Source organism: Orcinus orca, chromosome 20 (genome assembly GCF_937001465.1).
Source record: "Orcinus orca chromosome 20, mOrcOrc1.1, whole genome shotgun sequence".
In the NCBI taxonomy this organism is placed as follows: Eukaryota; Metazoa; Chordata; class Mammalia; order Artiodactyla; family Delphinidae; genus Orcinus; species Orcinus orca.
Window position 1 is genome coordinate 4217969 of NC_064578.1, and position 16721 is coordinate 4234689.

The window sequence follows — 16721 nt, forward strand, 5'->3', positions numbered from 1 at the left end:
CCTGGTGATGAAAATTACACAGTTGTAAGGTGCTCAAAGTATTTCACTTTGTTTTTTAAAATCACTGCACTTCCACAAACTCTAGGGAGTGGTAGAGACAGGATCTGAAACCTGGCACACTCCAGGGCAATACTACCATTTTCTGTTAGTGTATTTAAAACATTTATTTTGATTTACTAATCTGGTAAGTGCATAATTGTGGGAATTACTGAATGCTGGAGTGAGTTCAGGCACAGAAAAAATGTGTTTTATTTTTATTCTATAGCCTCATACATGGCGCCTTTAATTCAATGAACCTCTGTCACTTGTAAGATGCCCCTTAGTCTGTGGTAAGTGGTATAATAAATACACAGCAGAATAAAAGTGTAAGATGTGTTCAATGTTCTCATAGTTACTTACAAGAATAGAGAATTTTAAAAGCACAGCAGAAATATAAAATCTCACACACAAATGCAAACTGAGCAGTGTAAAAAATAGAAATCTAGTTATATTAGATACAAAATCAAATCGACTCAGTATGAAAATAGTGCTATCATACTGTGAGGTCAATACTTGGGCCCTTCAATAAGAAGGTACTATTTTAACATCTTTTTGGTGCTGCCACTGTTTATTGTGCTCTCTCTAAAAGACCCTCATGAACCCTGAATCTCCCCTCTGAAATCCCAATAAGACACCAAACCACTGGGAATAACTGTCTTAGCTCTGCATCACTACACACACCCACACATGCAGGCACACACCTCTGCAGCTTGGACTATGCTATCCTGGGCTTGTTTATTCCACGGCTGGCTGAGGTGTAAGAGTTGCCCGAAGTTGAGTTTCTGGAAAGTTTCAAGAACAATAAGCATTCTCTCCCTATTTTCGAACACCAATATAATAGGATTATGACTGGAGCTCAAAATACACTTATTCAGTAAGTATACTGTACATTTTTTCCAGTTGGAGAAATTCATTTTTAAATTGCCCTGGCTTATCAACTGGAAGACAGCTTTAGAAAAGGTATCAAAACTCTCAGTTGAGAGGTATGATGCTTTTGTAGAAAGTTAGACTATTTTTACATTTTAACACCCTGTATTTCTCAAATTTGGTTTCTCAGCCCTTGGTCCCAAGCAGAGAAAAAATACTTTAAAGTTCCTAATAGCCAAAAAAACTATACGACAGGGTTCTAATTTATGCCATGGCCACATGGAAGGAACTGTGAAGGTATGAGGTGCAATTATTTTATCTTTGAGATAAAAGGTCAAACAAATGATTATGCAGTGGAATGAGATAACCATTCCTCACCCACCAATGCAACCACACACCACCCCCATTAAGCAGTCCATGTCCCATGTGATGATATTACTATTATAACCCAGCCCCCTGTGTTATAATAATTATACAGTGAGAAAGATAACTCAGCCTAATCATGTTAATTAGCCTGTGTTTCTCTTTTGCAGGTTACTGGACCATATGTGATTCTGATAGTCAACACCTGTCATACCTCCCCCCAAACACTGATGACACACAACTATATAGCTTCCGCAAATAAAAAGTCTGGGGACTTCCCTGGTGGCACAGTGAATAGGACTCCGTGCTCCCAATGCAGGGGGCCTGGGTTCGATCCCTGGTCAGGGAACTAGATCCCACATACCACGACTAAGAGTTCGCATGACACCACTAAAGATCCCGCATGCCACAACTGAACAACCCACGTGTTGCAACCAAGACTCAGCACAACCAAATAAATAAATAAATATTTTTTAAAAGTTTGATGTAACTTTACTATCAAAATCCTTCATATCTACTAACATTTGGTATACACGAAATACTACACAATACATTAACGGCTTCCCAACATTTCTGTGAGGTAAATAAGCATCCTCCGCTTTCCAAATTTACAGTTTTGAAAAAAGGCACAATGAGATGGAGGAAACTTGCCCAAGACCATCAAGCCTGTTTAAGTAGCAAAGGGAGAAAGGAACCCAGCTCTTTAGACTTGATACATGGTACATTCTCCATTTTCATACCACAGGAAAGCCCAAGTTTTTATTCTGACACTTACTTGCAAACAGGCACTCACAAACTCTCACACACACACACACACACACACACTCACTTGAGACAAGCTATAAAGTACAGAATTGGGCTTTTATGGTTTTTTTTAACTCTTAATCACAAAGAGCACAGTTACAGTTAGCCTGTGGTGTTCCCAGCAAGTACCACCATACTTTAGCGTGAGTCAAGACAGAAATTGTTTAAAACTTGAATCATTAATATAGTACACAGAGTATAACCTCAATTAACACTAGCACTTGGGGAATATAGGATTTGATTATGTTTGTCCTAATTAACTGTTTTTTAAATCATTAAAGACTAAACTTCAATCCTTACTCCACAGAATTCTAAAATGCATAGATACATTTTATTGCCTGAGGAAATACAATATATCATCTAGCTTTCACTATTTCCCAGCTCATATCCTTAGATTTCTTAAAATCATAACTGCTAACATCAACAAACACAAAAGACAGAGATGGCATTGAGCTGAACTTGTTCATTTTCTAAAATAAAACCTGACATAAGCTTTATCTTCTCTGATATCTTTCTTTTTCCTAAAGTGAAGAAAATAAGTAATAAATCTTTCTTATATCTGCATAGCCTACATAATGCTTTCAATATGTTCTCATTTAATCCTACTTCCACAATCCTAAAAAATTTTAGAATTCAAGAAGCCAGGGTCAAGAGCCAAGGATTTGCCAAGGTTACATGTAAGTGGCCCACCCAGACACTAACCCTGTTTCAAGCACTTAACTTCTCCTGCCCCATTTTAACAAACAAAAGAACTCCATACATGAATATCTAATATGCATGCAAATATCCAAAATTAAGGAGTCTAAAAGGCTAGTTAGATTTCATTAAAAGTTAACTAAGATTTTACTTAATATATACACTTACTTCTCCCTTTTCTCCTTTTCAATGCAATTTCAACAGTCTTCATATTTAAAACATCAATCTGAAAAAATGTTCCAGATAAGTTTTTATTAAACTAAAATAGTAACCGTCAATCACGTGAAGAGTGGACATAAAAGAGGACCTGGATGGAGATACAGCACAATCCTGTTCAGGAAACTATCACAGAGACGTTAACTCTCCTACACATTAATGCATAATTTTAACACAATTCCAATTGAAATTTCAATAGGATTTTCCATGGAACCTCAAGGGCTGATCATAAAAGAGTTATGGATGAACAAGAGACAAAATACCTGTAAGTATAAAAGGGTGCCTGTCCTATCGTAAGACTGATTATAAAGCTGCTGCAATTAAAACAGGGGAACCAGAACCCACTGAGCCCATGTGGAGATGTGCGGCCTGACTGTGGCACCCCAGCAAAGGGTGAATGGTGTTGGGACAACTTGCTATGGCCATTGGGTGGGGGGAGGTTAACACACACACACACACACACACACACACACACACACACACACACACACACACACACACACACACGATCAACACCACAATCTCAGTTTCATTATATACTAAACTGAAAACAAAAACTTTAAAACTTTTAAAATGTCTTTATTACCTCAAGGAAAGGAAGAATTTCTTAAAGATATTTTTTTAAAAAACCAAAAATCCACAAACCATGAGGAAAAAAAATCAATACATTTAACATTAAAACTTAAAAATGTACTCCCAAAGATTATTAATCCTATAAATCAATTTAAAAAAAAGACAAGCCGGGGCTTCCCTGGTGGCGCAGTGGTAGAGAGTCCGCCTGCCGATGCAGGGGACACGGGTTCGTGCCCCGGTCCGGGAGGATCCCACATGCCGCGGAGCGGCTGGGCCCGTGAGCCATGGCCACTGAGCCTGCACGTCCGGAGGCTGTGGTCCGCAACGGGAGAGGCCACAGCGGTGAGAGGCCCGCGTACCGCAAAAAAAAAAAAAAAAGACAAGCCATTTGATAAAAATATGGACAAGGGATATAGACCAGGTAATCAACAGAAGAGTAGAAATCTACACTGCCAACAGACATATGAGTAATGTAATGGTGCTCAATTGTTTGTAATCTCGAAATGCAAATTAAAATAATGAAAATCCATTTATTACCCATCAGATTAACAAAAATTTTAACTATGTCTATGCTGACAATTACCAAGAATTTTTTTAGGGACTTCCCTGGTGGCACAGTGGTTAAGAATCCACCTTACAATGCAGGGGACACGGGTTCAATCCCGGGTCCGGGAAGATCCCAGACGCCGTGGAGCAACTAAGCCCATGCACCACAACTACTGAGCCTGCGCTCTAGAGCCCACAAGCCACAACTACTGAGCCCGCATGCCACAACTACTGAAGCCTGCGCACCTAGAGCCCGCCAGCCACAACTACTGAAGCCCGCGTGCCTGGAGCCCACGCTCCGCAACAACAGAAGCCACTTCAATGAGAAGTCCGTGCACGGCAACGAAGAGCCAAAGCAGCTCCAAAGAAAAAAGAATTGTTTTAAAAAATGAGATCTAAAAACCCTCATGCACTGCTGATGGGAAGGGAGACTGTTAAAACCACTTAGAAGGCAGACGCACAGTCTGTAATAAAACTAAAGATTCTTATTCCTTGCAGAGCCTCGCAACTCCATTCCTAGGAATATTTCCTGGAGAAACCCACAGAGGAGCATGAGGAGACATGACAAAATATGTTTACTGCCACATTTTTGTAACAGTGGAAGAACTGAAGACTTAAATACTCCTCAACGGGGGAGAAGGTATGTTCAATATTTAACAATTAACGGTGAATTCCCTAGCGGTCCAGCGGTTAGGACTCGGTCGGTGCTTTCACTGCCGTGGGCCCAGGGTAATTCTCTGGTTGGGGAAGTAAGATCCCACAAACCACGCAGGGCGCGGCCAAAAAAACCCAAACAATTTAACAATTAAAATCAAAGACCGAGAACTAAATGTATAGATAAATCTAAAGAATATTTAACTTAAAATAAACAAACTACAAAACGATGGATACAGTATGAAACCACTTATGTGACATTTTTAACCACAAAAACAATACACTGTACTATCTATCAATACATATGTATGTAGTACAAGGTGAAAACCATAGTCAGGAAACAATGTTGAGCAATTTCAGCAGAGTCAGCATTTCTGGAGAAGGAGGATTAGAGGATACAATAGGGGCTTCCACTGTAATGCTTTGCTATTTATAAATATAGCAAAATGTTAACAGTAGTCAAATCTGATTGGTGGGTTCAGTCATTTCTCATGTTAGTCTCTACGCTCTTCTGTACACTGGAACTCCTAATCAAAAGGCATATATTAAAAAACAAGAACTAAAACAACCATCAATTAAACCTATGCGCGTACTCAATAAAAGAAAGTTGTGTCTTACCTCAACTGAAGAGCGAGGAGTCACAAAGAACTGATTGAATTCATCAGGGCTAAAATCTCCAAAAATATACTGAAAAAAAGAGAATTACTGATCACATAAAATACACAAATCATACAGTTTCAGAAAAAAAGTGTTATATCTCAATCCTATGAATAACTGGGCCAGAACCCCCAACACCCTTTCTCCATTAAATAAATCAAGGATCTGCGAACAGATTTCTAGATGGAGTGTTTTCCAATTACAAATAATAAAATACTTAGGTTTTCCATAAATTGTCAAAGAACAGCCTAAGGTTAATAGAGCTTACTTTTGTTACCAAGGCTGTTGCCCCAGAATCATACCCCTGCCCCTCCCTCAAATAGAAACCTTATTCTTATCTAAGTTTCGGGAGGAAGCTGCAAAGAGGAAAAAACAACTGGTTAGAACCAACAAGGCCCAAGATGGCGGAAGATGTGACTTCCAGCGGAAGTTGAGTCTCATTACATTCTCATTGTAATACATTAGCATATGCTAAATGACCCACCCACCGGCACCAGTTGAGGACTGCCATGACAACTGAGAAAGCCCATACAAGGGCTGAAAAGGAGAACTGCAACAGTCCCAGGTCCAAACCACACCCCTGTTCTCCAATAAGTCATGAATATTCCTCCCACTCTTTCCAAATCCCTCTCTTTTACCTTGACCCTCCTATATATTTGGTATCCCTGCCCAAATTGGGTTGAGAAGTTGATTTGGAACTAGGTTCTCGCTTCTCCATTCTTTGGCCACTGAATAAAGCTTGTGCTGTTCCAGTCTCAGCATGGGTTTTGTTATTGGCTGCACAAATTCGATCAGAAAAAGAACCTCCCTGGCGGAGACAGGTGGCCTCAGCTGGGGCTTAGGACCACAGCTCGGCAACACTTTGAAACAGGTCAACTCTGTACACCAAACTTGTAAGTAGACTCCTGCTTGCAGGAGAATTTTTTTGGTTCACAAACATTTCTACTTGTTCCATTTACCTTTCGGCTGACTCATGTCACTACCTCCATTTCAGCTTTCCCTACCATACATACTAAAGAAAAGCAAAAAACATGGTCCCAACGGGAAGACAGGGAAATCCAAAAAAGGGAAATGTTAGTGATTCTGATGGATGAACTTTAAAAATATATGTGTAATTTTTTTACCTTAAAAGTACACTGGAACGTGATACACAGATAAACATATTGTTCGACAGACACAAACCTCGCTGTGAACTCTCACTTCATAGAATTCTGAACGTTACTTTCTGAAAAACTGGTTAACCCACACGGAAGTTTGACGAGCGCCAAGCAGTTCATATTCTCCCTGAAGCTTCAAGAAACAAGTCATTGATAAGAATCAGTAGGACCTGATTTCTACAACACAGAATCACTCACTTAATCAATACTTATTTAGAGCCTATTAAGTGTCATGCACGACAATCGGTATTAGATATAAAAATGGCAAAAGCAGAGTTGTGGTTCCTCTACTCTAACAGAACTGCAGTCTAATAACTTGTGGGGAAATTTACAGTATCTAAACATATATAAAGAGATAATAACCATTATTATTGTAACTGAGTAAATGGAAACTAAGTCTCAAAATCTGTTGGTAAGAATGCACCAGTAGGGACTTCCCTGGTGGTGCAGTGGTTAAGAATCTGCCTGCCAATGCAGGGGACAGGGGTTCAATCCCTGGTCCGGGAAGATGCCACATGCCTCAGACCAACTAAGCCCGTGCGCCACAACTACTGAAGCCTGTGCACCTAGAGCCTGTGCTCCGCAAGATGAGAAGCCTGTGCACTGCAACGAAGAGTAGCCCCTGCTTGCCGCAACTGGAGAAAGCCCGCGCACAGCAATGAAGACCCAACGCAGCCAAATAAATAAATTAAATATATAAATAAATTTATTTATTTAAAAAAAAGGAATGAATGCACCAGTATTTCTGGGGAAAACATTTTTTTGGAGGGCTCTTTCACAGTAGCTACCAAAACCGTGAATATATATTAAAAACAAAAACATCTTGACATAATATTTACGTATACTTGCAAAAGTCCACAAAGAAATTGTGCACTGACAGTAATGGTGAAAATGCAGAGTCCCAAAAACAACTTAGAAACAGTCTTCTGAAATAATGTCATTGTGGCCTTAATTAGACATCACCAAAACTGGGGAAAAGCTTATTTTAATTTCACTCCAGCATAACACAAAGTAATGGAAGGGAAAGTTATCTTTAAATAAGAAGAAAGAAAGGTGGGGTAGGGGAAGAAATGACACTGCTGCCTGGCATTCCTTTATAGTCCCACTGCATAGAGATCTTTAAGTCTAGGTATAAAACTTTAAATTTACTCAGAAGAAAATAAAAAGATGAGCGATACAATGGGGAAAATATTCCAGACAATACCAACTGCTGGCAAGGATGCGAAGCAGCCACTCGGGAGAAGAGTTTGGCGCCGTCTCATAAAGTTACTTACCATACAACCCAGGGAGCCCACTCTTAAGTACTTACCAAAGGAAAATGAACACCTATGTCCACAAAAAACAAAACAAAACAAACCCTGTATGCTGAAGTTTACAGCAGCTCTATTCATAACTACCAAAAACTGAAAAGAACCCAAATGTCTATCAAGAGGGGGATGTGATACACCTACATGATGAACTACTACTCAATGACTCTCAAAAGCATCCCGCTAAGTGAAGAGTTAGACTTCAAAGGCCACAAGCTACATGACTGAATTTATATAACATTCTAGGGCTAAACTCTAAGGACAGAAAACAGACCTGCGGTTGCCAAGGTCTGGAGAAGAAATGATGACAAAAAGGCACACGGGAACTTTTACGGGGAATGGAAATACTCACAGGGCAAGCCTGTTAGAGAAATAGTAAACTTCCTACCTGCCAAGGAAACACACCCACGAGAATACTAATGATTTCAGCCCTTGAATGTGAATGGACAACAAAAAATCACAAGACACGTGAGGGAGCAATCAACAGCAATAAAGAGTTACTATTAAAATCAGGGTGAAATGAATCTGCGTAAACAAAACATAGGAAACAGAAAAGAACTTAAAGTTCTAATCTGTATCCTGAAAGAAATTCTAGCAGGTAAAATAAGCAGAGTGCCATGAAAAAAGGACGTATTAGGGACTTCCCCTGGTGGTCCAGTAGTTAAGACTCCATGCTCCCAATGAAGGGGGCCCAGGGTCGATCACTGGTCAGGGAACTAGATCCCACATGCCGCAACGAAGATCCTGCATGCTGAAACTAAGACCGGGTACAGAAAAATAATTTTTTTTTTTTTTTTTTTTTTTTTTTTTGCGGTACGCGGGGCCTCCCACTGCTGTGGCCTCTCCCGTTGCGGAGCACAGGCTCCAGACGCGCAGGCTCAGCGGCCATGGCTGACGGGCCCAGCCGCTCCGCGGCATGTGGGATCTTCCCGGACCGGGGCACGAAACCACGTCCCCCGCACCGGCAGGCGGAGTTTCAACCACTGCGCCACCAGGGAAGCCCTAAAAAAGTTTTTTTTATTTAAAAACAGGGACCGGGGACTTCTTCAGTGGCGCAGTGGCTAAGAATCCACCTGCCAATACAGGGGACACAGGTTCCAGTCCTGGTCCGGGAAGATTCCACATTCTGCGGAACAACTAAGCCTGCACGGCACAACTACTGAGCCTGCACTCTAGAGCCCACAAGCCACAACTACAGAGCCTGCACGCCACAACTACTGAAGCCCGTGCGCCTAGAGCCCGTGCTCTGCAACAAGAGAAGCCACCGGAGTGAGAAGCCCACGCACCACAACGAAGAGTAGCCCCCACTCGCCGCAACTAGAGAAAGCCCGTGCACAGCAACCAAGACCCAGCGCAGCCAGAAATATAAATAAATAAATTTATTTTTAAAAAGGGGGGGGGGCTTCCCTGGTGGCGCAGTGGTTGAGAGTCCGCCTCCCAATGCAGGGGACACGGGTTCGTGCCCCGGTCCACAAGGATCCCACGTGCCGCGGAGCGGCTGGGCCCGTGAGCCATGGCCGCTGAGCCTGCGCGTCCGGAGCCTGTGCTCCGCAACGGGAGAGGCCACAACAGTGAGGGGCCCGCGTACCGCAAAAAATAAAAAATAAAAAAATAAAAAGAAGGGGGGGTTTCCCTGGTGGCGCAGTGGTTGAGAGTCCGCCTGCCGATGCAGGGAACACGGGTTCGGGCCCCGGTCCGGGAAGATCCCACACGCCGCTGAGCCTGCGCGTCTGGAGCCTGTGCTCTGCAACGGGAGAGGCCACGACAGTGCGAGGCCCGCGTAACGCTAAAAAAAAAAAGGGGGGGGGGACCAATTACGGAACCAGAAAGTATTCACAGAAATCAGAAGATTATTAAATTTAAATTACTAAATTTACAAGCTCAACAGAAGATCTTAAAGTAGAATCAACAAAATAAATACAAAGCAAGAGAGCAATGTCTTGAAAGTTCCAAGAAAAAAATATTTCCTTTTTGTTTTCATAGAATTCTATTCTATAGTTTATTACTCAAGTGCAAAAGGCAAAATAATTCTCTGACACTCATACACCCTTGGGATGGGTGGGGTGGGCTGCTTAAGAATTCCAGAAAATGAATTCAAGAGATACATGAGCAGTAACAAAGAGGATCCAAAAGATGACTGACACTGTAGCTGTGAAGCCCAATGCAAACATGAAGACTCATGTTGTTTTTTTCTCTTTTTTTTGCGGTACACGGGCCTCTCCCGTTGCGGAGCACAGGTCCCGGACGCGCAGGCTCAGCGGCCATGGCTCACGGGCCCAGACGCTCCGCGGCACGTGGGATCTTCCCGGACCGGGGCACGAACCCATGTCCCCTGCATCGGCAGGCGGACTCTCAACCACTGCACCACCAGGGAAGCCCCTATTCTTTTTTTTTTTATTTATTTTTTATACAGCAGGTTCTTATTAGTTATCAATTTTATACATATTAGTGTATATGTTAATCCCAATCTCCCAATTCACCCCACCCCGCTTTCCCCCCTTGGTGTCCATACGTTTGGTGTCCACACGTTTGGTGTCCACATCTGTGTCTCTATTTCTGCCCTGCAAACCGGTTCATCTGTACCGTTTTTCTAGGTTCCACATATATGCGTTAATATACGACATTTGTTTTTCTCTTTCTGACTTACTTCACTCTGTATGACAGTCTCTAGGTCCATCCACTTCTCTACAAATGACCCAATTTCATTCCTTTCAATGGCTGAATAACATTCCATTGTATATATGAACCACATCTTCTCTATCCATTCGTCTGTCGATGGGCATTTAGGTTGCCTGCATGACCTGGCTACTGTAAATAGTGCTGCAATGAACATTGGGGTGCATGTGTCTTTTTGAATTATGGTTTTCTCAGGGTATATGCCCAGTAGTGGGATTGCTGGGTCTAAGTTATTCTCTTTAGGCTGTTGTGTTTTTTTTTTTTAATTTTAATATATTTATTTATTTTTATTTTTGGCTGCCTTGGGTCTTTGTTGCTGTGCACAGACTATTCTTCGTTGAGGTTCCCAGGCTTCTCATTGTGGTGGCTTCTCTTGTTGCAGAGAACGGGCTCTAGGCGCACGGCCTTCAGTAGTTGCGGCATATGGGCTCAGTAGTTGTGGCTCACGGGCTCTAGAGCGCAGGCTCAGTAGTTGTGGCACACGGGCTTAGTTGCTCCACGGCATGTGGGATCTTCCCGGGACCAGGGCTTGAACCCGTGTCCCCTGCACTGGCAGGCGGATTCTTAACCACTGCGCCACCAGTGAAGTCCCTACGCTGGTTTTCTCTTGGAAAAATAAAAATAAATGAAATGCTCATTTAAATCACATTTCTAAGTAAATTTCTTTGAGTTCCTATATAAAGTCTTCTAAAAAAGAGAAATTGGCTAATCCAATAAGAGAATTAAAATTCCAAAAGATTTAATAAAATCTTGTCAGTGGAGGGGGAGGGGCGACAGAACCGTGACACCCCCCACACACACACCTTGCAAGCCTTCTTGTCAAGTCCCTGTGCCAGTCTGCTGGGAGCAACCTCATGGTCAACAGTCAGAATGCTTAGAAAGGCTCCAGGGAAAGCCTTTTTCTATTATTTTCAATTTTACTATTTTTACTTAATTCTTTATTTGTTAAGTATTATTTGAAAAACTTTGCTATAGATTTTAAATGTGCTTTCTCATTACAACTTCATGTTAACAACTTCACGGATATGCACCTTTAACCTGATTACAAAATCCACATGGGGGGGCGGGGCAGGGCACGGATTCCCCAGCAGTCCAGTGGTGAGGACTCCACTGCAGGGGGCACGGTGCAACCCCTGGTCACAGGGAACTAAGATCCCACATGCCCTGTGGTGAGGCCAAAACAAAACGAACAGCACACACACCAAACTCACTGGGTGGGTGGGGTGGGGGTGGGGCTGAGGAAGGAGCAAGTACAGAGAGCAGAAATCTCCAGACACAGGGAGGGTGGGAGGGAGGGAGACGCAGAGGGAGGAGATATGGGGACATATGTGGACCTATGTATATGTATAGCTGATTCACTTTGTTATAAAGCAGAAACTAACACACCACACTGTAAAGCAATTATACTCCAATAAAGATGTTAAAAATAAAAGAAAGAAATTTTCATGGCAAAAAAGAAATCTCCAAGACACTGTTAAACAGAAAACATTCTTTAGGTTAAAAAAAAAAAAGGAGGAAAACATAAATATTGATTTGTGTTTGCATAAAGAGATAGATATTGGAGAGGGAACCAAGAACGGAGTAAAACCCTGGACTATTCAGAGTCGGGGGGCGGGGCGGATCCCTGTGGAGGTAGTGGAGCAGGGAGTGAGATTTCTTAGCGTATATCTTTTCAGAGTTCTTAGTTCTGAACCATATAAATATCTATTCAAAATATTAATTGTAAAAAGTCAATGTAAACAAATCATTGTACAACTATTCAAATATACGCATTTTGCAAAGTTGTGTTTGCACCTATGCTAGTTTCAAGATCTCCCCGAGGACAGAGACTAGGACTTGATGAAAACATTTAATCCAAAAAAGATACCATAAGCAACTGCCAACTATCAAACATGCAACGCTAAAGTATCATTTAACACCTGGCAAACTGCTAGCCAGAGCTGCTCTGAGCTCCAATGTAACTCCTGTAACACCAGCCCACATATATCAATAAACAACTCCAACAAAACACACATGAATCACATCCTCTTGCCCTAATCGGACCTATTTTCTACCTTTAAAATGCATGAGTTTTTTAAAATAAGTAGTTACATTTCAACAATATAAAAAACAGTCCTTTCAGTTTTGCGACTGAGATAACAGAGGGAGTTGCTAAGAAGCTGGTATTATCAGCGTCTCTGCAAGGTACTCACTGCCCAGAGTTTTGGTTAGGATTTCTATTTCCTGTACAATGAGTATTTCCCATATGCTCATGGCAGATAAACTACATGTATCTTTTTCCTATGTATCTGTACACATATTTCTTAGACTCAAACAGGAATTCAAATGAAACATAGTAACTGCAGATAAAGAAAGGCCTGAATAGTTGGGGAGTTCATTCTCAAAGGTCAGCAAAGGTCAAGTCACTGAGGTCTCAAGTAAGGGGAGATTAAGGATAAAAGAATTTCCTGCCATCACAGTGCTGTGGAAAGAAGGTAAATATTTCTTTCACAGGCAAAGAAAGTCATGTTTCTTTGGCAACCACTCAAACATTTGTGGGAAGTGATATAATAAAATACCCCACATAAACCTGGAGGCTATGACTTCATTTCAGTGCTTATCAAAATCATCTGCATCATTAAAAAACCATTACAGGAAGCATTACTATGAAGAAGCATTTTTTAACCACACTGTTCCAAAAAGGCAAACAGAAATACTGCTTGTACAGTAAAATTTACCTTAAACAAATAAGAAAAAAAAAAGTTAAATTACAAAGTTAAAGCTACAAAAGCAAAGAAAGGCCAAGTATTTATTCAACTGCAAACCCCAGTGAGTGGACATAAATCACACTGCCCTGCATTTTAGTGACAATTATTTAACTAAAACTATATCTGAGTAAAGGTTAAAGCATCACAAGTCTTGCGACACCAAAGAGTTTATCACAGAAATTCAGGGCAGCCAATTGCCATTAAAATGTTCAAGTCTCACCATCCCCCCAAATTTTCCTAATCTTCAATCACAAATTATTTTAGATGTTTGGCAAAATGAAGAATGTTACCGAAAAGCAGGGGGAAGACTGTGCTCTTCCAAAAACTCAATGTCACAAAAGGTTGTGGAAAAGTTCCAGATTACAGGAAGCTAAAGAGACAGGACAGGTACTTCCCTGGTGGCGCAGTGGTTAAGAATCTGCCTGCCAATGCAGGGGACACGGGTTCGAGCCCTGGTCCAGGACGATCCCACATGCCGCAGAGCAACTAAGCCCGCACGCCACAACTACTAAGCCTGCGCTCTAGAGCCCGTGCTCCGCAACAAGAGAAGCCACCGCAATCAGAAGCCCGCGCACCGCAACAGAGTAGCCCCCGCTGGCGCAACTACAGAAGAACCCACGTGCAGCAACGAAGACCCAACACAGCCAAAAGTAAAATAAATAATTTATTAAGTAAAAAAAGACAAAGAAAGAAAAGAAACACATCAGGAAAAGGGGCACGCCCACAGCACATTTAGGGTGGAAACAAGCCACTTCACTGCAGCCCAGCCCCGGGGGCATGGCTGCTCTGGGTTGCGTCTTTGGAGCCTGGCCCCAGAGGGCCTAGGGCTGTACAGCCTGGGGAAGGGGCAGACCGAACTGGAAATAACCGTGTTCCTGCTAAAGGAAAGCAAAGACACAGTCTCAGCCCAAGGGAGGTAAGAAGAAGGAAAGACATTTGCCAGTCGCCCGCATGACCTACAGGTGGTTCTCCACAGCTCTAATGAAGCCACAGGAAACAGCACTTCCTGCTTTTTCTACAGAAAGCAGGGGACACGGAGGACGACCACCACAACGCGGCACTAGGGGGCGCTGGAGCACAGCTTCCAAAGCTCCATCTCCAGAAACACGAGTAATTATATAGGCTGCCACCAAATCCATGTCCTCTGCCTTCAAAAGGACTCAGGAAAATAAGACGTCAGCCTCTGAGGTAAAAAAATTAGGATACAAAGGCATGACCAATAAACACACTGCTGCGTGTGCACTGTACACACTGTACAGGTTCCAAGGCAATCACTGGAACCACTGTGAACCCAGCCCCTGGGACAATGTCCCGAGAACAGACGCAAAGCCAAGCCTCGCAGGGTTCAATGACAGAACCAAGCACAAAAAGTACAAAGTCTTCTCTCTCTTTTCCCAACCCAAGGAAACTGAATTTGGGAGACAGGAGGAAACATTAAGGGCTAATAAACTGTTCCAAGTGATAAAAACTTTAATTTCAGCTCTAAAATAAGGGTATGCCAGACTAAACAACCTCCGAAGTTCTTCCCAGCTCCAAAAGGATCTCCTGGATATAACCAGGAGAACACAGGTTTGGAAATGCTCTCAGACTAACATGGCTACCAGGTGGTTGGCCCCTGAACACAATCATGCTGACTGAAAGAGGCCAGACACAAAGGGCCGCACGTTGTATGATTCCTTCATGTGAAATGTCCAGAAGAGGCAAATCCCTAGAGACAGAAAGTAGATGGTGGTTGCCAGAGGCTGGGTGGGGAGGGGATTAGGGAGTCACCACTGATGGACATGAAGTTTCTTTTTTTTTTTTTTTAATACATCTTTACTGAAGTATAATTGCTTCACAATGCTGTGCTAGTTTCTGTTGTACAATCTTTCTGGAATGATGAAATGTTCTAAAATTGACTGTGGTGACAGTTGCACAACTCTGTGAATATACTGAAAACCACCAAAATGTACAGCTATTTAAATGGGAGAATCCTATGGCATGAAATTATTTCAACTAAATAAATGAAGTAAAAAAATCAGGTAAGTACTTGCATTAAAAAAATTTAGATTTCTTTACTAAACTTTTTTTTTTTTTATCAGAACCCAGTACTTGAGGACGCTAGCTGACATCTACTGAACAGTCGCTGTGTGCTCTTAACTTTGGAAAGTGGTGTGGGTGGCCTGGGGAACACCTGGAGATGACACTGTTCAGTCAACGCACAGCAGAAATTTCATTGATTTAACAGTATGGACTGAGCACCAACTATCCACACTGAACTGTGCTAGATTATGAGAATAAATTTTGAATAAGACAGACATAAGGTCTGGGACATCACGACAATTATAGTTTTGTCACAGTGCAAGTGGACTGCAAGTTGCAAAGAGCATTACAAATGGCAGAAGCAGACAAAGGAAGAGGGACGCAGAGAAAGGCTGATTCCTCCACTGACTGGGTAGCAGCAGGATTCTGCTTACTTTCTTGGGGCCAAGGAGTCCTGAGAAGGGAACAAATGGAAAAACGGTGACAAAGCCACTCCCACAGAGAGCATCCCTCCTTAGGATTCAAATGTCAACCTACTACAGTTTAGTGTTAGCTTCATGTGGTTTGTGTATTTCATTCTGACTACTAAAGTCCTATCAAAAGTTATTCTCTCACTTTTCCAAGTACGATTTTTGATAGGCTGGATGTATTTCTTTAAGTGCTCTCGTGGAGAGTCTAAGCTAAAACTTGTTTGCACAGACTGCATTCTCCAAATTAGAAAACGTGATTCACTTAACAGAAATCCACTTTTACCAACTTTCAAGGCCTATTGTACATTACACAATGCCAGTTAAATTTTAACTTGTTTTGCTCTAAACTATTACTAAACAGCCCTCATTATACAATAACTTGGTATACAGACTTTTTATCACATGGAACAGAGCTGATAAGTTAGGGAGTCAGTGCTTGTTATCTGGGATGGCCCTAGTAGAAAGAAGTTCAAAATTCCACCTATCTTCATATCCATTACAATCACCTTGGTGCTAATCTAGGAAGGAAATGGAAGGGATGGGAAGGGGAAAAGCAGAACACCAATAAAAAAGAAACATTTGTCAAAACTCATCAAACTATACACATTAAATGAATGAAATTCACTGCACATATATAATGCCTCCATAAAGCTGGTTTTAAAAAAGGAACAGACACCAAGTTCAATTCATCTTTCCATCGCCTGCAGTTAATGCAGTACTTGGCTTATAGCAGGCACTCAAGAGTTCTGTTGAAAAAATTCAGGTAGAGGAGGAAGAAAAGCAAAGCCCACAACAAATACAAGTTCCAGGGCTGAGGAACGATGACCTCTAGTTCTACTGCTCTACAGCAATAGTTCCACTCCCAGATGTCAGCAGCAACAAAACTCCAACTGAACTACTCATTGTTTCTTATTCTCCTGTTTTTAC

General features: G+C 41.9%; 1 protein-coding gene across 4 annotated transcripts in view; it reads right to left on the reverse strand.

Moving 5' to 3' along the window:
- USP10 (ubiquitin specific peptidase 10) overlaps positions 1-16721 on the reverse strand; it is an 88528-nt gene that overhangs the window by 51340 nt on the left and 20467 nt on the right. For all 4 annotated transcript variants that reach the window (XR_004477023.2, XM_033406350.2, XM_033406351.2 and 1 more), the window contains exon 2: positions 5377-5445. Coding sequence is in view for 3 of the 4 variants with exons in the window: in XM_033406350.2 (XP_033262241.1) it covers positions 5377-5445 (69 nt within the window). In the remaining variant the exon portion in view is untranslated. The remainder of the gene's footprint in view (positions 1-5376; positions 5446-16721) is intronic.